The 23101-nt window shown below is 47.2% G+C and overlaps 1 protein-coding gene across 4 annotated transcripts in view; it reads left to right on the top strand.

Annotated features, from left to right (window-relative positions):
- The window catches only part of ARHGAP28 (Rho GTPase activating protein 28), a 1312783-nt gene that overhangs the window by 1258195 nt on the left and 31487 nt on the right, over nucleotides 1–23101 (top strand). For all 4 annotated transcript variants that reach the window (XM_069620694.1, XM_069620693.1, XM_069620692.1 and 1 more), the window contains one exon: nucleotides 9521–9718. In XM_069620694.1, the coding sequence (XP_069476795.1) occupies nucleotides 9521–9718 (198 nt within the window). The remainder of the gene's footprint in view (nucleotides 1–9520; nucleotides 9719–23101) is intronic.

Consider the following 23101-nt stretch of genomic DNA (forward strand, 5'->3'; position numbering starts at 1 on the left):
TAAAGGAAGTGTCCTTCTTTTCAGGGACCACCTTCACCTTCTGCACTTGTTTATCACACAATCCATCACAGCCTCCTCCAACCCGTGAAATGGTCCAGGAGAAAGCTGCTGAGAGCGTGTGCCAGCACGGCAACACGGAGAGGGAAATATTCTGCGGCGACACCAAAAACAGTCCAAAGGATTGCGCACGTGGAAGGGAGCTTCACACTGCGAAGAAGCCGGGAAGAGTGATTTTCTTAAAAGTCAAGCATTCTGTAAAGTTCCAAACGAGGCTCCCTCAAGGACATTTTCTATCCACATTGCCTGGTTACTTGAGAAAAAAGGGAAAAGGGTTTTATCTCGTACACCAACCAAGCTAATTTCATAAGGCATTGAAGCGACGCTGCCAGCAAGCTTTCTGCCTAATCAAGGAAGGCATTCATCAATTCCGACTCTACACGCCGCTAGGCCAGTCCAGGCCTGGCACCTACACAGGTCGGTGCAGGTTAAGCGCTGCAGGCAGCCTGATCTGCTCGACGTCCCTCTGCCTGGGAGAGGAGTCCCAGGGTGAACTTGCACAACACCTACACGCCTGACCCTCCCAAAACGTACATGGCGTGGTGTGGCTTGGCACCGAAGCGCATGGCAGCTTCAATGAAGATTACCCCTCCATACGGCGCCGGGAGTCTTGATTATGCTTCAACTTCTTTAATACTGCTCTTCAGCAGTTTCAACAAAATAACAGAAAAAATGTTGAAAATCACTCGACTCCTATTTTTTTTTGTTTTTTGTTTTAACTACATGTCTACATGTCCCTCAGTTCTCTGCGTATCCGTAGTACTTGGCAGTCCTTGCCCTGTCTATATGTCACTTCCTATCCATCAACTCCTGCTCTTATTTGGATGCTGTGACCTGATCCATAACTGTAATGTTTAATTATTACGAAAGTTCCAACCAACAAACCAACGTTCTGGTTTCCAACTGCCTTGGGTCCGCTGGTTGTTTGCTATGTCCTATCGCTCTCTAAGCGCTGTGTCGTTGCTCACACCGTCTCGCTCAGTTATTCTTCCGATCATCTCTTGTGGAGCATACAAAGTAATATTGTTAGGGTGGACGCAATGCACTGTCTGAAGTCATAATAAACATTCTCATATTATGCTCCATACAGTGAATGTGTATTAATGCTCGCCTCCTTGTCTTTAATTCAATCAAGACTCCCTGCTCAGTATGCAGGGGTAATCTTCATTCTATGTGAAGACAGGAGTCTAGCATTATTCTTGTTCAAAGCTTCCCATTATTGTTGTTGCCATCCTCTGAATCGGCTTAAAGTAGAAGGATTTAAATGCTCTATCGCTAGCCCAGTTTGCTGCTTACTTAATACCTTGCAGTGTGACCCCTGCCACAAACGCTTTCGAGGCTATTGCCCCACTTTCTGAATGTGCCCCAAAGTTCTGCAAGTCAATACCTGCTAATTGCAAAAACTATCGTACCCATCTGGCTATGGTAGCTGTCGCTATTGCTTGGAAAAGTTTCCTGGGTGCTATTAAGAGCTGGGTGATGCCCGCTGGCCTTTCCTCCACTGTCATATCCTCGTACTCTCTGATACATGCTACTACACACCATTTTGGATGTTCTGGTAAGTATGGATAATATATAGACGTGTAGTTCATCTTTGTTGTCTTAGCTAGCGTAAAAGTCACTCCTTCCGGTCTGAAGGATTTACAGTTCACCTCTAGGGCTCTGACATCTGCAACTTGCCTCCATGACACTAGACATAATAGCATGGCTAGTTTGCCTGAAAGTTTTTTTAAGGATAGGTACTCGCTGGCCAACTGTCCAAAAGGCGCAACACTATCGTTATGTCTCACAGTTGCAAATATTTTGGTTCTGGAGATGCTCTGAAACAGGAAAAATTATGAGCCTCACAACCCTGGGTTCTCTCCTATTGGAACTCCTTCGGCGGGTAGGTGTCCCAACGATATTGCTGCCCGGTAGACCCCAATGGTCTTGAAGGCCCTACCATCTTGTAACAGGGACGCTAGATAATTCAGTACTGCTACTACAGGGGCAGAAACAGGATGAACATTTCTCCCTCTTAATCAGGCCGACCATTTACTCCAAGCTGCATCGTAGCTCCTCTGTGAGGAAAGTGTCCATTACTCAGCGATGAGCTTTGCCACTTTTTCCGAAATGCCTGGCAATGCCCAACGTCTCCTGATATCCTGAAGACTATTAACGGGAGAGTCTCTTTTACTCTCAGAGGATGATATGACCCAGCTGGGTCCGTAAGCAGGTGTTCCCCGGCCGGGAAATCCGCAGGAGATCTGCAGACAGCTCCATAAGGGTCGGAAACCATACTTGAGACTACGAGTATCAGTTCTGCTCTTTTTCACGGCATTTTTGCGAGTACCCTGTTTAGCATCATGAAGGGGGGAAGGCATAGGACAGCCCCCCTCTCCAATCATGCAGCAATGCATCCACTCCTAGGGCTGTCGGGTCTAGTTTCCAGCTGAGGTAGCTGTCCTTCTATGCATTCAGCCGTGACGCAAATAGGTCTATGTGTACTGGCCCTAATAACTCGTCCAGCTGCTGGAATATCTGAGCTCAGTTTCCAGTCGCTGCAGTCTATCAGGTATCAGGAGTTCCAGTCGGCTATTATGTTGAGTGTACCTGGCAGCTTCCTGACTGGAGGCAAAATGCCAAAAGTCCTTTGCCAGCTCCGCTGGGAGCATGGAACTCGTTCCTCCTAGGTGATTGTTGTACCTCACTGCTGATATGTTGTCCATCTTCAGCAGGATGCACAAATTCACTTTTCCCTTCGTAAATGCTTTCATTGCAAAAGATCCAGCCAATATTTCGAAACAATTTATTTGGAGCTGCAGCTCTTCTGCGCTCCATCTCCCCCTGTCTCTAGAGAGCCACATCGTGCCCCCCAGCCTATTCTGCTGGCGTCTGATTCTATAACTAGATTGGGACGGTCTCCGGAAATGGCATGCCCATTCCAAGCATCCATATTCTTCAACCACCACTCTAGTTCTGTGATGGACTTGTGATATCATCATCTGGTGATATCTCAACCCCTGTTGAAGGTGTCTTATCTTCAGTATCTGCAGGGCATGATAATGTAGGGGCCCTGGGGAATTGGCTTGGATAGACAATGCCTATAGCCCCACTATCCTTGCTGGAACTCTCAGAGATAATACTTGTTTGCTCAGGCATACTCTGATCTCTTTCTTGATGTCTCAGATCTTTTTGCCTAGCAACTCTAGTGTCGCTACCTTGGTATCAAGCACGAAGCCTAGGAAATCTAACCTCCTTGCTGGGGTCATGTCTGACTTCTCTTGATTCCCCAGGATCCCCAGCGAAGCGAGAAGCTCCTTCACCCATGCTGTGTGATACATCAGAGCTTCTCTGTTGTCCGCCAGTAGCAGCATGTTGTCTAGGTATATGATCATACAGATCCCTTTCTCCCTGATCACTGCTGCTACTGGCCTCATGGGTTTGGTGAACACCCATGGTGCTGATGCTAGTCCGAATGGCATTGTCTTGAACTGCCAGAACTGCCCATCCCTGTCGAATGCCAGGAATGGTCGGAATTCTTCTTGGAACGGTACAGTGAAATAGGCGTCCTTCAAGTCTATTCTGATTAACAAGTCTCCTTCCCTTAAGGTGTCTCGCAGCTGATGTTTACCTTCCATCTTGAAGTGTCGGTATAGCACCCAGCCGTTTAACTCCTTCAGGTTTTTGACTGGCCTCAATTTTTCTTTCCTGTGTACCAGGAACATGTTGCTTATAAACCGTGGCGTTGCTGTTTATCGCTCATTGGCCCTTTTTTGCTCGAGCTGTCTCAGCTTGTAATGAAGGCTTTTCTTTTTCTGCTTGAGCCATGTGTATCGCATGCAGGACAAATTCTCGCGCTGGCTCCTGCACAATGTCTAAATGCAACCCGGTGGCTGTTTGCAGTACCCATGCATCGCTGCAAAGCACGTGCCAATTCTCTCAAAATGCTTGTGTCCTCCCCCTACAGGTGGGTATGCTCGGTCTCTCATCTGTGGTGGGACCTTGACCTCTTTCTGGGCCTCTACCTCTGCGACCTCTGGGGAATCGACTTCTGGAGTCTTGTTGCCTGTTCTCCCAGTAGTGGGCTCTGCTGTTCTGGGTCCTGCTTGCACCTTGAAATCGACAGGCTACACAACCTCTATAGCGACCGGTCCCGGCAAAAACTCTGCTTGGGTAGATCTTTTTTATTGAGGCTCAGGCCTTTTCAAGGGAGGTGTAGGTGTCTAAGAATCTCCCCATTTCTTTGTCAAGGATCTCCCTGAATAGGAGCCCCTGAGCTGTTTCTGCTGCCTCATAAGTGGCTATGTCTCCTAGCTTTGTGTCTATTTTCTGCAGAAGGACCCTTCTCCAGTTCACAAATCCTAGTAAGCAAACCGCTCTTTGGGCCCAGTTAGCTAGCACGTCCGGGTCCACTTCTTCTATTGTGGCCCTGCCATGCTCTGCCAGCTCCATGATCTTTGCCACCAGACCTGTGAGGTCTAGCACCTTCTCCTGGCAACTTCTCCAGGACCTGTCCATCCCCTTGCATGGGTCCTTAGCTGTCTTAGTGAAAAAGGCCAGCATCTTTGGATCTAACTAGGGCACCTGTGCAACTTTGCCAGGGATGTCTGGGCAGGGGCACTCTGCCCTCATACACTGCCTTGTGTCTGTGTCTAGCGCCTTTCTGAGCCTATGGGGTCATGTACTTTGACACTCTGGGTGATGGTTGCCAGTCTGATCTTGGGTTCCTGATGTTCTCTGGCTCAAACATGCCTGATATCTCTTCCCCTTCACTTTCTAGGTGTTTCTTTTTCCAGGCTCTCTTGCCTCCGGTAGACTTCAGCCAATCCTCCTCTGGTTTCTCTCCTTCCTCCTGTGAGGATATTGTGGCCTTGGGCGGCTCTTCTTCTGAGTCCCCGTCTGCATCTCCCATATTATCATCCCCTGGGGAGGGGGTCATGAGGCTTGGCACTGCTGATTTCTGCAGAAAAGCGTTTCTCAGCTTCACGAAAGAGTCAGCAGCCTCTCGGGCCTCTTAACTCGCCCTGTAGGTACGACCCGGGGGGTGGGGGGGTCAGCAGAGTATTTCCTCTTGCGAGTGTCTTTACACCTCTTATAGACTCTTTCCTAGGTCTTAGTGGACGTGCTTTGCTTTGTTTCTGTGCTCTTATGAGGTTGGCTTGAACATTGACTTTAATGTAGCCAATCTATCTTGCAAGGGCTTCACCCTTCGAGGCATTGCATCCAACAACAAGCTTCCTAGCACCTTCTCGAAGCTGTAAACCAGGTCGTGTCCCTGCTCCTCCTTGCTCTACTCATATTCAGACATTCTGCAATGCCTGGGTGCTCTCTGTCGATATGTGAACGTGCAGGCTGAACTGCACAGCCACTGCTGCGTTGAGCTAGATGTTACTCCCTCATATATCAAGGTATTTCCTTTTAAGATTCCTTTTCCCTTCTCTCTCTTTTTATATTTTTTCTATGTGGCTAGCACCTCTTGTCAATGTTTTTCAGCTCTAGTGGGTGCTATTTGGCACCTCTGTGAGGGGTGTCTTCTAGTTGACTTGCTGTGTCTCTGTGTTTACCTTGAGAGAGACTTTGTGCTAATGAGCGTTAGCTTACACGTTTCGTAACGCTGCTTAATTGTTTCATTGTTTGCACCAACGTTCTGCGTAAGTATGTATATTTCACCACTGCGGCCAGGTTCCCATTTCATTCTCCATGAGAAGAACACTGTCTCTGTAGCTTGACAGATTTACCTCACTGACAAATTCTGACTTTGGAGGTGAAATGGAGGATTTACTTCCCCCATACAGCTGGAGATAAATCCTCAATTTTACCTAATAAAATCCTAAAAAATATCCATTCAGTCTAAAATACTAGCACTGCTGTTACCCCACTCGTGATCCTGTAGTAAATGCAAGTGATCAAGTGGCGGGAACGGTAAACAAGTTGGAATTACCACCAAACCCGTAACGAGACCTACAAAAGCTGCTGCACTGCACATTTTAGCGTATTATTTTCAAATAGCCCCAAAAAAGTATGTTCCAGTTACAGTGCTGAACCTCAGCGCAATGTTCACAGCTAAGAAATAATTGAACCAAATTGAGGCCCGATGAATACACATCTGATTGCTGCTCCTGTGCGATGGGCTGCTATGAAGATGCAGCTGATTTTCTATGTTTCTATAGGGATCTGAGGAGGAGATGGCTGGTCCCATTATTAAGAGCTGTGAGTCACAAAAATGATTGAATGGCCTTTCCCTCGTGAATTTACAACTGAAGCACCACTTGCATAGTCTGCTAACACAGTGTCGCAGAAATCATTAAAGAATATTTGTATTCGTAGTTTTGTTTTGATAAGCGACAAATAGATGCTTTTAATATCATTTTATGTACATGAGGAACACATTTTATATTGTAATTGTAATTGTTTATTTGTAAAGCGCTTATACACAAGTGAAGTGCTTCAAGCGCTTCAAGATGGGAAGGGAACAGGTAATACAGTAATCATTCTTAGGCCTTGAAGTTAGGCCAGAGGCATTTCTACTAGTGCAAGTGCATGGCAGGAAGGAACGAGAGACGGGGGCGCAGGGAGAGCATACAATCAATAAGCTGCCGTACTAGACCTAACGACTTGTCAGATAGTGCACATGCATGACAAGGAGTGTGGAGAGAAGGAGTGGGGTGGAAGGGAAAAGGACATACAGAACAATAAAGTACCGTACTAGGCCTGGCGACATTCAGATTGATTGGTGATAGGTCATCATCAATAATGCGCCCATGCACAAGTGTTTCAGGTACAACTAAGCTAGGGAGGGGAGACAAGGGAGGACGGGATAAATGATCTTGCTAGGCCTAGTCCATTCAAGGTCATGCAAGTGTGCAGACAGGAAGTGTGAAGGAGCGGGAGAAGGAACAAGTACGCCCAGTCCATCAGCGGCCTGGGTTAAGTGCAAAGAGGTTGCCCCTCTCATGGAACATATTCCGGGTGCAGAAGTGCGAGGCAGAGTACAGCGGCCTGGAGGCAAGTGTAGCACTGCCGGGGGTGCATGGGACCTGTGAGGTTCTGGAGGTACACCAGGCGACCAGTCAGCGAAACTGAGAAGAGTTGGGGAGGATATAGGAGGAAGGAAGCAGGAGAAAGGAGGTTAGCAGGGCAGAGGGGGAGAGAAAGAGGAAGAGAAAAGCAAGGTCTTTAGGAGTTTCTGGAATTTGAGGAGGTCTGGCTGAAGGTGTAGAGAGGCAGGGAGGCTGTTCCAGAGGGAGGCATCTGCAGAGGATAAAGCTCTACCCCCAAATCTCAGTTCGGAGAAACAGCTCACCTGCAGAGAGTTGGAGGAGGCAGAGCGGAGAGCTCTAGAAGGTGAGCATTTAGGCAGAGAGTGTTGTAGGTAGTATGCACCCCAGCCCCAGAATGCCTTGTGGACTATGCAGAGGAACTTGAACCTGATCCTTGCAGCCACTGGGAGCCAGTGGAGGGATTTTGTCACCGGAGAGAAGTGGTCCCTGGGCTTGAGGCCAAGGATAAGTCTTGTGGTTCTGTTCTGGACAGGTAAAAGAGGTTGGAGAGTAGAAGTAGGAAGATTGAGAAAGAGACTGCTGCAGTAGTCCAGTCTAGAGAGAAAAAGGTCTCCGGAGATGGTGAGCCTCTGGGGTAGAGATGTCTGAGATGTGAGAAGAGAAGGAGAGAATGGAGTTTAAGTTGACCCCCAGATTTCTTGCCTCACTGGTGGGTGAGGACGCAGGTCCAAGGGAGGCCGGCCAGAACACAAGTGGGAAAGCAGGAGCAGGGGTCCCAATGAGGACAATCTCTGTATTACTGGCATTAAGGAAGAGACCATTAGCAGCACACCAGGACTGAATTGTGGACAGACAATTAGGGATGAGCTAGGAGGAGGAAGAGGCCGAGGGTAGCCTGAAAGAGAGCTGTGTGTTATTTGCATACCACTGAATTTTGGAGGTGAAGACAGAGACCATGTGGGCCAAAGGGGCCATGTAGACATTGAAGAACCAGGTGGATAGATTAGATCCCTGGGGAACACCACAAGTAGAGAGAGTGATAATGGAGAGAAAGGACTGAAGTTCCACCTGGGAAGGACGATCTGAGTGAAAGGATGCCAGCCACGCCAGGGCCTGCTCTGTGATGCCCAGGTTATCACGCAGACGGGAGATCAGGATGTTGTGGTTTACTGTATCGAAAGCAGAAGACAGGTCAAGAAGCATGAGGACAGAGGGAGAGTTAGAGTCAAGATTTGAGAGCAGGTCTTCACAGGTGTTCAGAAGAGCAGTTTCCGTGCCTCTGGATTTTCTAAAGCCAGATTGATGGTCATGGATACAGCTAACAGATTTGGTGTGGAGCGTTAGCTGAGATATAGCGAGCTTCTCAAAGAGTTTGCCCAGGAAAGCGGTGATAGTGTTCGGGCAATAGTTTGCCAGAATGTAAGTGTCTGCAGAGGATTTTGTGAGCACAGGGTGCACAAGAGAGTGCTTGAAAGCAGTGGGGAAAACTCCAGTGTCAAAGGAGAGGTTGCAGAGGTCTGCCAAGGCCAGAGTGAGAGAGTTGATGTTGTCCTTGATGATTTTGGAGGGGCTGGGGTCCACCTGTTTGGAAGAGGCTTTCATAGACCAGACTTGTCTGGAAACCTCCTCAAGTGTGACAGGGGAGATGGAGGAGAGAAGAGGGGGAGGGGATGGTCGAACGGGGCCCAAGAGATGATGGTGCATGAGTGGGTGCGGAGGAGAGATAGAACAGGATGTCCTGTGTTTTGGTGGTGAGTGTGCAGCCAGGACCAAGCAAAGGGCCTGGGTAGATGCAGTAGAGGATGAGGCTGCAGTAGGGTTGGTTAGTTCCTTGCCAACTTTGAAAAGTTTGGCTGTGTTGTTGGATGCCGGCTTGAATATGGACTCTTGTCTTGGACCGGATGCAGAGTTTGTCTTGCCTTTGCAGAAGACGGCAGGCCAGCATGTCAGAGGGTGCACCTGAAGATCCCCATTTCCGTTCCACTGCCCGGCACTTGTATTTAAGGTCAGCCAAATCAGAGTCATACCAAGAGTTGCACTTTTTGGCAGTCTTCAGTCGAACCCTCATGACATGGGCGAGGATATCAAGAATGTTGGAGATGGAGAGGTGACAGTTAGAGAGGGCTTGGTCAGGGTGGGAGTCAGCCTGAATTAATTTTAAACATAGGGATTTGTATATACTGGTATGTATTTTCTGTCCTGTGTGTTTGTATTGTCAGCTTTTATGATTCTTTTTAATCGACATTAAGCAACATTTTTACCAATTGATGTTTACAGCTTAGGACAGGCTTCCTTTTGAGAGAAAAGAAAATGTTGTGTTCGTTTTTCTGTTTCGTGTCATCGTCATATCATCCCTTCATTCACTTCTAATGACTGACAGATAATTTAGAGAAATAAATAATGTGTGATATTTGTATTGACTTATAGATGATATTATTTTAGTTTTAATGGACTATTGACAGCTGTGTTCTTGCCCTCAGGCCCTGCTGCAGTTCCTGAAGAAAGTTGTTGCCAACGAAGAGAAGAACAAAATGAGCTTGTGGAACGTGTCCATGATTCTTGCGCCAAACCTGTTCATGTGCAAAGGCAAGAGTGCAAACCAGGAAGAGATGAAGGCAGCCGCCTCCACCGCCCACATAGTGCGACTTTTAATCAGGTACCAAGACATCCTCTGGACGGTGAGTCATGGAGCCCTGCTAGCAGCCTTAACAATAAGCATATCCCGCACCCAACATAACTAGCAATATTTGAGCAGGCCTGACTGCATCATTGTTCCCTGCGCGCAACCTGTCATACTCATGAGCGGGGGAGGGCGGCGAGAGGGGCATGATGTAATCAGCTCGAACATTCCATCTATGTTCTTAAAAATAGGACATTGTGAGTGGAATAGGGAGCAAAACACAGATATGTCCAAAAGACAGATTCACAAAAAGAATGTCCACCAAAATGATGATTGTTCATAAAAGATATTATATGGTATGATATTTTATTTGTATCGCGCTCATACACAAGTGTTCCAGAGCGCGACTAGGCAAGGGAGCGGAAGAGGGGAGAACACAACACAACAGCGATCTTACTAGGCCCAGTGACATTGAGAACGCGCAAGTGCATGGGAAAGGGAAAAAGGGAAAAAGTGCATGGAAGGGGGAGAGTGGAAATTGTGGAGCAGAGGAGAGCAGAATAAATAATAATAAATAGAACATTGAGGCAATAAACAGTGGTAGTGCAGCCAGCAAGTGGCAAATGCTGTGTTTAAGGCAGCAGAATGGGTAGTCTGATAAGTGCAGAAAAAGAAGAAAAAGAAATTTAAAAAAAGAAAAGAAAAAAATGGGTGGTGGCTGTATGGGTACAGATACAGTCCCCAGTGCAAATGGTGGCCGCGAGGCAGTGCAGAAGGGTGGCAGGGTGAGCAGGTACCTGGGCCCAGGGGACAGAGGGTGCCCAGGTGCACAGTGCCAAGAGAGAGCAGATCAGCAGGGGAGAGGGGTAGCGGAGGCAGAAGCAAAGAGGAAGGTCTTGAGGTGCTTCCGGAACCGGAGATGGTTCTCCTCAAGTTTTAGAGTGGCAGGGAGGCTGTTCCAGAGGGTAGCCCCAGCCGAAGATAGAGATCTACCCCCAGCACATTTCTTTGAAAAACGATTGACCCAGAGGGAGTTAGAGGTAGAGGAGTGAAGAGCTCGAGAGGGGAGGTATTTGCGGAAGGATAGCTGAAGGTATTTTGGACCCAGGCCCCAGAAAGCCTTGTGGACGATGCAGAGGGTTTTGAATTTAATCCTAGCATCCACTGGGAGCCAATGGAGTGATTTCAGAGCTGGAGAGATAAGATACCAGGGCTTGAGACCAAGGACAAGTCTCCAGTCCTGTTCTGGATAAGCTGTAGAGGGCGGAGAGTAGAGGCTGGTAGATTTAGAAAGAGGCTGTTACAATAGTCCAACTTAGAGAGAACCAGGGCTTGGCAAACAGTGAGCTTCTGAGGGAAAGAGAGGAAAGGCAGAGTACCTCTGAGTAGGTGCAGTAGGAAGTTTGACTTTTTAGAGACCTCAGAGATATGGGCAGAGAAGGAAAGTGTGGAGTCGAAGATGACCCCGAGGTTCTTAGCCTCGCAGGTGGGGATAGGAGGAGGGCCAAGGGAGGCCGGCCAGAGAGTGAGGGAAAAGGATGGAGATGAGGAGGATCTCAGTCTTGCTGGCATTCAGACGAAGGTCATTTGCGGCACACCAATCTTGAATGGCAGTTAGACAGTCAGAGATGAGAGAGGGTGAGGAGGTGGCCGAGGGCAGTCGGAAAATGAGTTGAGTGTCATCAGCGTAGCACTGGAAATTTGAGCAGAAAAAGGAAATGCAGTGGGTGAGAGTTGCCAGGTATTGGTTGAAGAGCCAGGGTGAGAGGTTAGACCCCTGGGGAACCCCACAGGTGGAGAGGAAGATAGATAATAGGAAGGACCCCAGTTGGAAATGGGAGGGCCGATCAGAGAGGAAAGAGGTCAGCCAGGCCAGAGCCTGATCAGTGATACCCAGGTTATCATGGAGACGGTTGAGCAGGATGGTGTGGTTCACTGTGTCGAAGGCAGGAGAGAGATCAAGAAGGATAAGGACAGAGGGAATGTTAGAGTCCAGGTTGGAGAGCAGATCTTCACGGATGTTCAGGAGAACAGTTTCCGTGCTTCTGGCCGCCATGAAGACAGACTGGTGGTCATGAAGGCAGCCAACAGAATCTGAGTGAAGGTTAAGCTGAGAGATGGCCAGCTTTTCCAGGAGTTTGCCCAGAAAGGGGGTGATGGAAATTGGGCGGTAATTAGTCGGACAGGAAGGATCAGCTGTGGGTTTCTTGAGAAGAGGATGCACAAGGGAGTGCTTCAGAGGGGAGGGGAAGGATCCTGAGGCAAAGGAGTGGTTGCAAAAATCAGCAAGGGCCGGGACGATGGTGTCAATGTGGTCTTTGATGGTTTTAGAGGAGCAGGGATGAACCTGTTTTGACGAGGCTTTCATAGATCGGACTTGTCTAGCGACCTTGTCAGGGGAGAAAATAGGAAAGAAAGAGAAGGACGGTGGGGGGGTGGTTATGGGGAGGTCTGCAAGCACAGACTGAGAGGGAATGGGAGGGGCAGGGGAGGAGAGGGTGGACAGGATGTCCTGGGTTTTTGAGATAAAGTGTGAGGCAAGGGCATCGCAGAGAGCCTGGGAGGCAAGAGGAGGGGTGGAGACTGCCGCAGGGTTGTCAAGCTCCTTGCAGATTTTAAAGAGTTTGGCCGAGTTGTTAGATGCCGCAGAGACACGTGCTTGAATGTGGGCTCTCTTCTTAGTGCGGACAGAGAGTCGGTATTGCCTTTGTAGCAGGCGACAGGCCAGTTTGTCAGAGGATGAGCAAGAAGCCCTCTATGTCCTCTCAGCCGCCCTACACTTACGTTTAATTGTAGCTAGGTCAGAGTCATACCAGGAATTACACTTGGCTTTTGACTTCAATCGGATCCTCATGACAGCGGCAAGAGCATCAAGAGTATCAGAGATAGAAGTGTAGAGAAGGGACATGGTTTCATCTGGGTGTGACTCAGCCGGAGGAGGAAGAGGGGGAGAGAAGGTAGCAGTGAAAGCCTCAGCTGACACACGCTTCATTGGTCAGATTTCCGAGAAAGTAAGTGGCAGTGTTGGGGTGGGGTTGGCTAGGGGGGAAGAGAGTGAGAGATTGGAGGAGAGAAGGCAGTGGTCACTCCAGGAGAGAGGAGTGTTCAGGGGGAAAGAGAGGGGGAGGCCAGGGGAGATGAAGACATCAAGTGTGTGTCCTGCAGAGTGCGTTGGGCCAGAGGGGAGGATAGCGAGGGAGAGGGTATCGCAGAGGTTGCGAAAGAGCAGAGATGAGGGACAAGGAGAATCGAGGTGGATGTTGAGGTCACCAAGGAGGAGGAGTTGAGTGGTTGAGGCTAGGAGGGAGGAGGAGAGGTCAGCCCACTCAGAGACAAAAGAGGTGATTTGCGGTAGAGAGTAGCAACAGTAAGATAGTGGCTAGGAGAGATTGAGAGCCTGAAGACAAGGCATTCAAAAGAGGAGTACATTTGAATGGGAATGATAGTGGCAGGAATCCTCTGTGGAAAGATCAGGGCTACGCCCCCTCCAGGTCGAGTGGATCTGGGTGCGGAGAGGATCTTGTAGCCCTCAGAGAGTAGAGTGTCAAAGCTTGTGACAGAGCTGGCTGTGAACCATGCCTCGATAAGACCGAGGACATCAAGGTCCAATTCTTCAAGGAGGTGGCAGATGTCAGAGGAGTGTTTGACAGCAGGGCGAGTGTTGAGAGTGGCAAGATGAAGAAGGTTGCCGGCCTTAAAAACCTTCCGGGGAGGGGTACAAATCAGAGGTATGCCCTGCGAAGTTGTGGAGGTAGCCTGAAGAGTGGCAGAGGAGGAGGAAAAAGTGGAGGAGGAACAAGTGGGTAAGGTAGCCAAGGAGTGAGAGGAGGGGACAGCTGGAGATGAGAGGAAGTTGATGAGGCGAGGGAAACGCCTATCGAAGAGGAGGAGATTGGGCTCAGGACCTTGGACCATGACTGTGCCATTTAGATAGACATTAAGGATGACTCTGGAGGAGTCGAAAGAACCCATTAAGACATCCCAGCGAGTGCCACCATTAATGGGAGAGGAGGAGATAGGACAAAGCACAGAGATCATATGGGGTGTCCATAGATCCGGCGAAGGAACAAGTGGATGTCAGTGAGGGTCTGTCTGGCAGAGGCACTGGTATAGGTCTCAGCAATAGGGAGACCAGGGTTGGAGGCCAAGATATACTTTTTAAATTTCTTTTTTCCAGACTTAGTGAGAAGGGAAGGATAGTTGATAGAGAAGCAGTTGGAGTAGATAGAAACAGAAAGCGCCATGAGTGGAAAAGAGAGGAGGCAGAGGGAGGAGTAAGCAAGTAAAGCAGTATTGAACAGTCACTGGGCTAGCAGGTTACAGTCAATGGGTACAATTAGTTGCAACACTACACCTAAGTTTCACTTTCAGGTAAATGCAAAAACACACCCTAGTTTGACTTTCAGGTAAATGCAAAAATACACCTAGTTTGACTTTCAGGTAAATGAAGAAACACACCCAAGTTTGACTTTCAGGTAAATGCAAAAATACAACTAGTTTAACTTTCAGGTAAATGCAAAAATACACCCAAGTTTGACTTTCAGGTAAATGCAAAAAACACACCCAAATTTGACTTTCAGGTAAATACAAAAATACACCTAGTTTGACTTTCAGGTAAATGCAAAAATACACCTAGTTTGACTTTCAAGTAAATGCAAAAACACACCCAAATTTGACTTACAGGTAAATACAAAAATACACCTAGTTTGACTTTCAGGTAAATGCAAAAATGCACCTAGTTTGACTTTAAGGTAAATGCAAAAATACACCCAAGTTTGACTTTCTGGTAAATGCAAAAACACACCCAAGTTTGACTTTCTGGTAAATACAAAAATGCACCCAAGTAAGTTTGACTTGTCAGATGGTAGAGGTGAGTATAGATAAAGCTTTAAATGAGTGCATAACAGGGGGTGGGGGGGTTCGAGTACCCTCGGAGAAGGAAGTACAGGTAAATCAAGAAGGAGGGAACTAACCCAGAATATGTTAAGCGAGTCGTGGCAGTCCGATAGTCCAGGGGTAGCAGCCCCAGTGAGAGTTTGGCAGTTGCAGATATATCATGTTGCAGCCCGTAAAGCAGACAGGGAAGCTGACAGGGCCTTAGAAATGGTCTTGGATCATTTGCATTATAAGGTTTGATTGACTGTAAATGTATATTTATATAGGAATGTTCTTAACAATTTTAGAATGTTGCAAACCTAATTGCTAAGAATGCAGGAAATGTTGGCGTGTTATTTTAAGAACACACTCGCCACTTAATTTAGAAAATGTAAAAGCTATCTGATGGTTTGTGGCCAACATTCCTCTTCTCCGAATTACTTCTGCGTTGACATTTAAATTTAATAGAATCTCACTCTCCTTCCAGTTCTTTTTATTCAACTAAGGTATCAGGGCATTTTGTGACTTAAGAGTAATATGTTGCCATGACTCTGCAGAAATAAAATGGAAAACCAGTCCTCAGTGCAGAAGAGATAGAGCCGCACACCAGGTACAGCATTAATGGAAGCAGGGACCTGCCCAGCTAATACCCCAGAGTCATGTCTGCAGCTACCCACCTCCATTCAAAGTGCAACATTTTATCATTCATTTTAAACAAAATCCAAGTGAATAAAGGGGTTATGCAGGACTGAATTCCTTGCAGCCCGTGGAGTTTAAAATGTGAGATTGTCTTGTTTGCTTCCCTTCTTTCCATGTAAAAGACATGTCCTGCTCTGTGCGTGTTTTTCTTTGTTGCTCATTTTATTGTGTGACCACCATCTAAATGGGACTTTGAAAGCTAATGCATCGACTGTCTCTGAAAATGATGTTCAGTTAGTCCAATAAAAGTATCCAAACGTTGATTTTGTTTGATTTTAAAACTGCAGCAACATGACGTCAACCCCTTTCTCTGCTCATTAATTTTAAAAGGTGGAACTGTAAAGGACAAATACACTTGAAAACAAACACAGTTGTGCGTTGATATTAATCATTCTGCAGATGACAGTGTCCTCCTGACTCTCAGTGGGCCTTATCCTGGCTCTTGTTGATAGCTGCTGTCTTTCCAAAGGGCTCTTACATGAAGGTCATGCTACATGTGTGGAGGCGTGCAGACAACCAATGTATGCTATCACCTGTGACAGATCTGGCAATTATGGAGAGGCCAAATGTTGGTCACTCTTCCCTGCAGGAAAGGGAAGCTCATGCAACCCTAGGAAACCCTAAGAAACCTGTGGAAAATCCATCATTCTGATTTGGGGTTTTCCTCCTGTTTTTGGCAAAGGAGGGCAGAAGGCTCTCCATGGTTAGGGAGCATTAGTCTACAACAGCGTCAAAGAGACATAGACTAGCAAAGTCTGCAGTTGGAATGGAAGTAGATTGTATGTCTTTCTGGAGCTCTGACCCAGTTGTACATATGCACCTATGAATCAATCTCTCCAGTAATAAAACATCCATATCTTTACAGATGAGGCCCTGGACATTAATCTGCATCACAGCCCACCCGACCAAGGGCCTTGACCCCATCCCCAGGCCCGACCCAGGGCCTTAACTCCCTTCCCACTGCCACTCAGACCCTTGCCCAGGCCAAACCTGGCAGGTGTGGCCCACGTTTTACAGTGCCACTCACCTCCCAGGTCTTTTCCACATCTAGCTTCTCTCCCTCACATCGTCAGTTTCATAGTCTCCCGTCCCACAGCCAATTCTTTGTAGCCACCCAGGCAGATTCTTCTATCTCGAGGCCTCTGCTTCCTCGTTCTTTTTAAATCCCAAATTTGGAAAGTAATATCTTTGTAGCCGTCACCCTCAGGCTGTGCCTGGACCTATAGACCTGTATACATCGGTAAACACCCGTGCTGCACTCAGGACTGTAACTCTGTCTTCAGGACCCATAACTCCTGGTACGACCCTCGGGCAGGATCTATAAAGTAGAATTATAACCCTGGAAATGTTCACTTACTGTTCTCATTGGATAGTGGGTGGGCTATAATAACCCGCATAGCCTTCGGAAAGGTTTGTATAGCTTGAAGATTGTTAAAAACAGTACATTTTAATGCCGCCAGCAGCACCACTTGTACCTGCATCCCACTCCCTGTGATCGTCCAGCCAGATTTAGGTGGTAAATCTGCCTGGTGGTCGCAGGTATTTGGCTGCACAACTAATGACATATATGCTTTATGTTTTCAAGGACAATCCAAGTTATGACAGTTTTGCAGACCCTACCCTTGTACCCTTCTAGGCATTATGTGCCCATAGACCTTGTTAAACAACCTTGTTAGCCTTTAACTCAGTCTTCAGAGCCCATGAAGCATGGTACAGTCCATCCTAGGACCAGGTTTAGAATTATAATCTGTTTGCAGTTCTTTGGTATGTCATCAAAGGGTTCCTAAAATGTTCTTCTGTCATTGATGCAGGCCAGCAGTGGGGAGGGATAAAAGCACTTGAAAAGATAAATGTATTACTTGCTGTACCAAGCCTGAATTAGTGAGCAGTAATCTAATTGTGCCTGGCGTCGCCTCATTAATAGGCACTGTGATGAGGAAGTGGGACTTGACAGTAGTGCCTGTATTACCTATCGTTAATCTCCATTACTCCTACACATTGCCTATTAATGAGGTGACCCAACATTAGCAAGTATTGGGATGAGGAAAAAGGTCATGAAGTTAGTGTAAGTAAATTCATTTGGGCAAATGCACTTCAAGATCCAGGGGCACTGTTTTAAAACCCAGATCTCTGACACAAAATGTGAAGACACTAGAATGTAGTTAGGAAGCCAGATTTAAATCATCACTCTTAATAATGAGATGTCTCACAAGGCATCTTCTGCACCTACAAGGATGTGTCTCTTTAGGCTTGTGTGGAAGAATGCATCCGCTGCTCCTCTCTGTCTTAGCTACTAACCTACTGCGTGCTAGACACACCCAATTTGCCCTTTTCTTTTGAATTTATGTCTGTTTCTCAAAATAATGCAATGGTAGCCTCTCAGTGTTCACTATGCAGAGCATTTCTTTTAACAAATACCCATGAGCATCAGCAGATGTTTGTAAACATAAGCAAACTTGTTAGGAAAGATTTTATTTTTGCACCTTTCCCTCCGTAGATTCATATAGGACCCCCAGTGTTTTTGCTTATTTTTTATCCCTGTTCTGATTTTTGGAGCTCAGTTCTGCTATACTTGCCTTGCCTGTTTTGCTTATTCTTATGGGCAAACTGACTAGTCCCTAAGGCTGTAAGTAGTGAGAGACTTTGGGCCTCATTATAAGGTTGCCGGTCTGGAAACAACAGTACCAATAATCTTGCTGCTAGCCTTGTTTCCAGACCGGCAAACTATGAGTTCTGCGAGCGGGTGCCTTTTCGGCCGCCAGGTCTGACCTTGCAGGTGGAACGGCACCCTTTCGCAGACCTTGATGGATGCACCAGCACCATTCATGAATGGTTCCAGTACATCCGTCCTCCCCATTGCCATTGAGTCCAATAGAACTCAATGGGGATGGGGAGTAATATTTTCTGGCACCCGGCAATGAGGATTTACCGGGACCGCCGGGGCTATATTTCCACGGTAAGTCCCCATTGCCGGACGCCAGAAAAAAAATGAGCCGGCAGGAGCCGTGCCGGACTCATAATGAGGCCCTTTGTCTCTTTTTTGGAAATCTTATATTTTTACAAATACACATCACCTTACAGTGAATTGTATTTATGATATTTTGTATCCGTATAACTTTTTACCTAATGGTTTTTTGTTACTTTGGCAATGTGTCTAAGACAAGCTGGTGGCAGCTATGTGATTTTTACTGTTTTTGTGATATTTCTCTCTTGCACTTTTGCATTTACCGTGTATGGCTGCTAAAGGTGGCTCACACCCCAAAATGGCTGAGCCATGAGATTTTAGCTTGTTCTTTGGCAATCTTGTTCTTTGGCCATCTTGTTCTTTGGCTTTCTTCTCTCTTTCTCAGGTCAGGAAATGCCGTATATGGTAACCCCTTTCCTGGTGATAGCTGCTGCTTTTGTGGGAAAGTGGGCTTTGTGTGTGAATCATGGGAGGGGGCCATGACTGTCTGATCCCAGTCCACATCCTCTGGCACCCGAACATCTGTTGCTGGACGGCTATGATGGGCAGTGGTCATCCAGGACTGGACAACCCTGACCGGTTTGAATGTTGCAGATGTTTATCATTGGTGGGATTGGGCTAACTCAGTCTGAATCTTGGATAAAAGAAGGGCTCCTACAGCTATTTGGCAGATCATCATTGGAACCAAGACTTCTACAAAGAAGAGCAGCCTGCTGATGGCCCAGGGATATTCCTTGCAGCTGATCTGCTTTGACTCAAGTGTTTGGCCCGCTGTCGATCTCAGAGGACCCTCGTTGGTGCTTTGATCCTTGGAACAGTAGGAACAACCAGTCTCATCCTCTGTTCGAGGATCCAGGCCTTGGAAGCCTTTGCATGTGTCCCTGGACCATCTGTTGGACTGACCATCTTTGTTTTGGGATACCATGCTTTAGCATCATCATTCCGAGATGAGCCGTGGCACTTGCAAGATCTTCAGCGTATACCATAAGTCTCCTGTCCTTGCATTTTCAGCCATCTCACTACAAGGAAAGATGTGCTGGGCTGCTTCTGTGTTCACCACTGGAAGATCGTCTGTGGCCGCCTAACAGTGGTGACTTCTACTGAGCAATCCTTATGCCCTCCAATGAGGTGCCCTGATTGACTTTAACTTTTCTTCATTTGGGGGGGGGGGTCTTCTTCTTGAAGCTGAACGTAACCGTCTGGTGAGGACCGCGACCAGCTCCTAACCAGGAAGGTTGCCTCTGCACCTGTGTCCCCTGGACTTCCCTCACCCAAACCAAGGACAGAAAACTGTGTCCCCTGTGAATTCTGGACATCTTGCAGTGTTCCATGGAACAAATGGAGTCAGGGGGGGCAAGTAAACATACCTGTTTCTGTCCCCCCTGTCCTCCACAGAGTACCTTTGGGTATTGTAACTAAGCTCCCTCTGGACTGGTCTCTGGTTGTCGCACCTGGGCTAAGGACCCTTTCCTGGGGCTTACCTTCGGAATAGGACAGAGTTACCTGATTTGAAGTAAATACTTACCTTAATTTAAAGAACTTTCAAAGCACCGCCGCAGCCCACTGCATTTTTAGGTAAGATTTTAACTTTAGTGCTAAATCTGCCTCACTCATGAGAACCCTAGAACATTTTGGTGGACTGGTGCATTATCTTTCCCTATACCCCAGTGAGTGGGAATCTTTTTCCACACTCACAGATCCTTTTTCTCTTTTTATGGGTTTCGTTTCTAAGACTCTCCATAGTGTCCTTTTCATTTTATTCCTTTTGACACCTTTTTGGGTATATACCTTTTACTGTTACAGGATTGCCCTTTGGGCTCCCCTTTTACTTTCTCTGTCTAACCTTGTGAGAACTACAGTTCCCAAGGGTACAAAGGATATGTTGCTCTCTTCTACATTCTGTTAGGTGAAAATCAGCACACCCCACCTTATGTGGAGTGCTGGGGGGATAGAATGCATCCCCATTCTCACTAGCACTGTAATGATACTGTTACAGGGACAAGCTTACCTTTAATGGCTGGTGGCAATGAACCTTTTTACAAATTCGGTGCACTTTTACCAAAGGCTGTTTTTACCAAAATGGCCCCTGTCTCCTTTTTTGCCATTTTTGTGCTACTTATCGCTTGTTAGTTCTTCCCCCTCCCTCCAGGGTGGGAAAGTCCTTTGTGTTAGTTTTATCTTTGGCGGGAATCCAAAACTATGCACCTCTTTGTCTTGCAGCCTGACTGCAAGAATCCAGTTCCAACTGGGAAGCTGGCTGTCATGAAAGGACTGCCAACCCCCCAAGTTTGAACTTTGCACGCCTATTTGATTGGCTGGTTCCTGCATAAAAGTCTGATCCTGGAAGCTGAAGAGGTAGTCGACCACTGGACCTGAACCTGAAGAGGAAGATGAAGGAAACATGACTGAGACGATTTCCAGCGACCAGAGAGCCTGCTGTGTAACCAGAGCATGCTGTAGCCCTTCCTTCCAAGCAACCTGGGGAATCTGAAAATGATGACCCCAACACAGAGCCTGATGAGATCCACTAGACTCAGGAAGACCTGCATTTTGAGCCATTCCCCATCATGCTGCGACCTTGCAGTGCTGCAATACCTGAATATACTGGAACCTTGGGTCATCGGGCAGTGCACGGCCCTTCAAATTCTGAATCGAGCTGAGACTTTGGGGGCATCCAGCTGGATCTCCAGAGACATGACTTGAGTCCTTAAAGGCCCCTCAACCGAGTGCTGGACCAGAATAGAGATGAGAATCCGACCAGCGATATTCAGTCTTCTCCTGGCTCCTGTAAAGGGTGCCAAAACCACAGAGCCACACCCAGCCATGAAGAAACTCTTGCCTGGAGCCTTTCCCATTGGTCCCGGCTGCAGAATCCCTTCCAGATTCCTGTCTTCCATCTTCATGCTAAAGGAACCCATCAACCAGGTTTTTGGCTGCAGATCTTGAAGTCTCCCCCACTGCAAACTCTTCTTCTGTGCTGAGGTACTGTGTTGGTTGGGATATTTAGCTAAATGCAACATGGACTCCCACATCTCTCTGTCGATTTTGGCCCTATCTTTGCAGGATGCTGCAGATAAGGTTGCCCCTCTTAAACTTATACAGCCTCGGAAATTACCATCGGAACTATGGTTTTCCGAATCTCTCAAGGCAGAAAGGCTTAACCTCAGACAGTCTGAACGCGCCTGGGGTAAAGTTTACGATCCGCATCTTAAGACTGTCTTTAGGCAACAATTAGCATCCTATTCCGGTATGGTTAAGTCTGCTAAGGCGGCACATATCTCTGACAAAATTGAAACTGCCTTGTGTAAACCTAAGGCCCTGTTTACCATTGTTAAAGCTCTCTCATCCTCTGACAAGCTTACTTACAGTGTCAGACCCACTCAAAAAGTGTGCGATGATTTATCACATTTTTTAATTACTAAAAGCAGCGATATCCGCCATAATATTTCTATAACTACTCCGATGGCTGATAGTAATAACATTGAAGGTAATTTAAAACCACCTTCATCAGAATTGCCTACCTGGTCTGTCTTTCCTTCTTTCTCAGAAGAAACAGTCCTTGCAGCTATCCATAAGATCAAATCCTCCTCTCCTTCTGACGCTATCCCAGTATATATCATGAAAACTATTTCCCCTGCCCTTCTAAGGGAAATCACTGCAGCCATTAACAACTCTTGCCAGTCTGGGAATATCCCCCCAGAACTGAAGGCGGCCAAAGTGATCCCCTTGTTAAATAAGATACTTTGGACCCTACAATCCTTGCCAATTTTCATCCTATTTCACTTCTTCCTTTTCTTGCTAAACTATTGGAATCTTTGGTCTCTACTCTACTCTCTTCTTACCTTGAATCCTTCTCACTTCTTAGCCCTGTTCAAACTGGCTGTAGACCTGGTAGAGGCACAGAGAGTGTTCTGGTCACCGTCCAGAATCACCGTCCAGAATTATATGGCCAGGCTGGTGGACTCTGGTGGGGTGGGAGCCCTGATTCACCTTGATTTATCAACGGCCTTCGACACTGTCAACCACCCCATCCTGTTGTCCCGTCTTGCCCCGATGGGTATATCTGGTCAAGTACTGGCCTGGTTCACTTTGTTCCTGGCTGATTGCACCCAGACTCTCTCTATGCCCCCTTTTCTATCCACTCCCTGTCTTCTTAGCTGTTGAGTGCCACAGAGCTCCTCTCTATCGCTGATCCTTTTTAACATCAATATTTGGGCTTTAGTTGGTCTCATCCAGTCCTTCGCAATCAGATGCTATTCATATGCTGACGACACTCTGATCTGTTTAGATCTAGATCAGGCTGAGATAGCGTCATGTCTGCGCGAGTGCCTGACTACCATGGGGAACTGGATGAACCATAATTGGCTCAAGCTGAACAGCGATAAGACTGAGGTTCTGGTGGTGAGATGTCCCCCTAATCCATCACTCTGGGTGTCTTCTTTCTGGCCTACATCTTTGGGCAACCTCCCCATTCCTTCTGGTAAGTTTAAGAACTTAGGGGGTCACACTGACTGCTTCTCTCTCTATGGAGAGTCAGGTTGCCATGGTATGCCAAACTGGCCGTCTACAGTTGAAAGTTCTAAAAAAAGTACTGCTCCTTATCTCAGAACACTTTCATCCCCGGTTGTGGCTGCCCTTATATTATCTCGGCTGGACTATTGTAATTCCTTATATCTTTCCCAACCGAGAGGTCTTATCCAGAGACTACAGCGTTTACAAAATCTGGCAGCAAGAGCAGCCACTGGCTTCCCTTATGGGGCACACATCTCTCCCGTCCTGCATTCTCTTCATTGGCTGCCAGTTCATCAGCGCATCCAATTTAAAGCACTGTGCATTATACATCGGTCAATCCACAATTTTGGCCCAGAGTTTTTGATTTCCAAGTTTGTCCGTTATCTCCCC

The sequence above is a fragment of the Ambystoma mexicanum genome, chromosome 5q (genome assembly GCF_040938575.1).
Source record: "Ambystoma mexicanum isolate Mex_15411 chromosome 5q, UKY_AmexF1_1, whole genome shotgun sequence".
Taxonomy (NCBI): Eukaryota; Metazoa; Chordata; class Amphibia; order Caudata; family Ambystomatidae; genus Ambystoma; species Ambystoma mexicanum.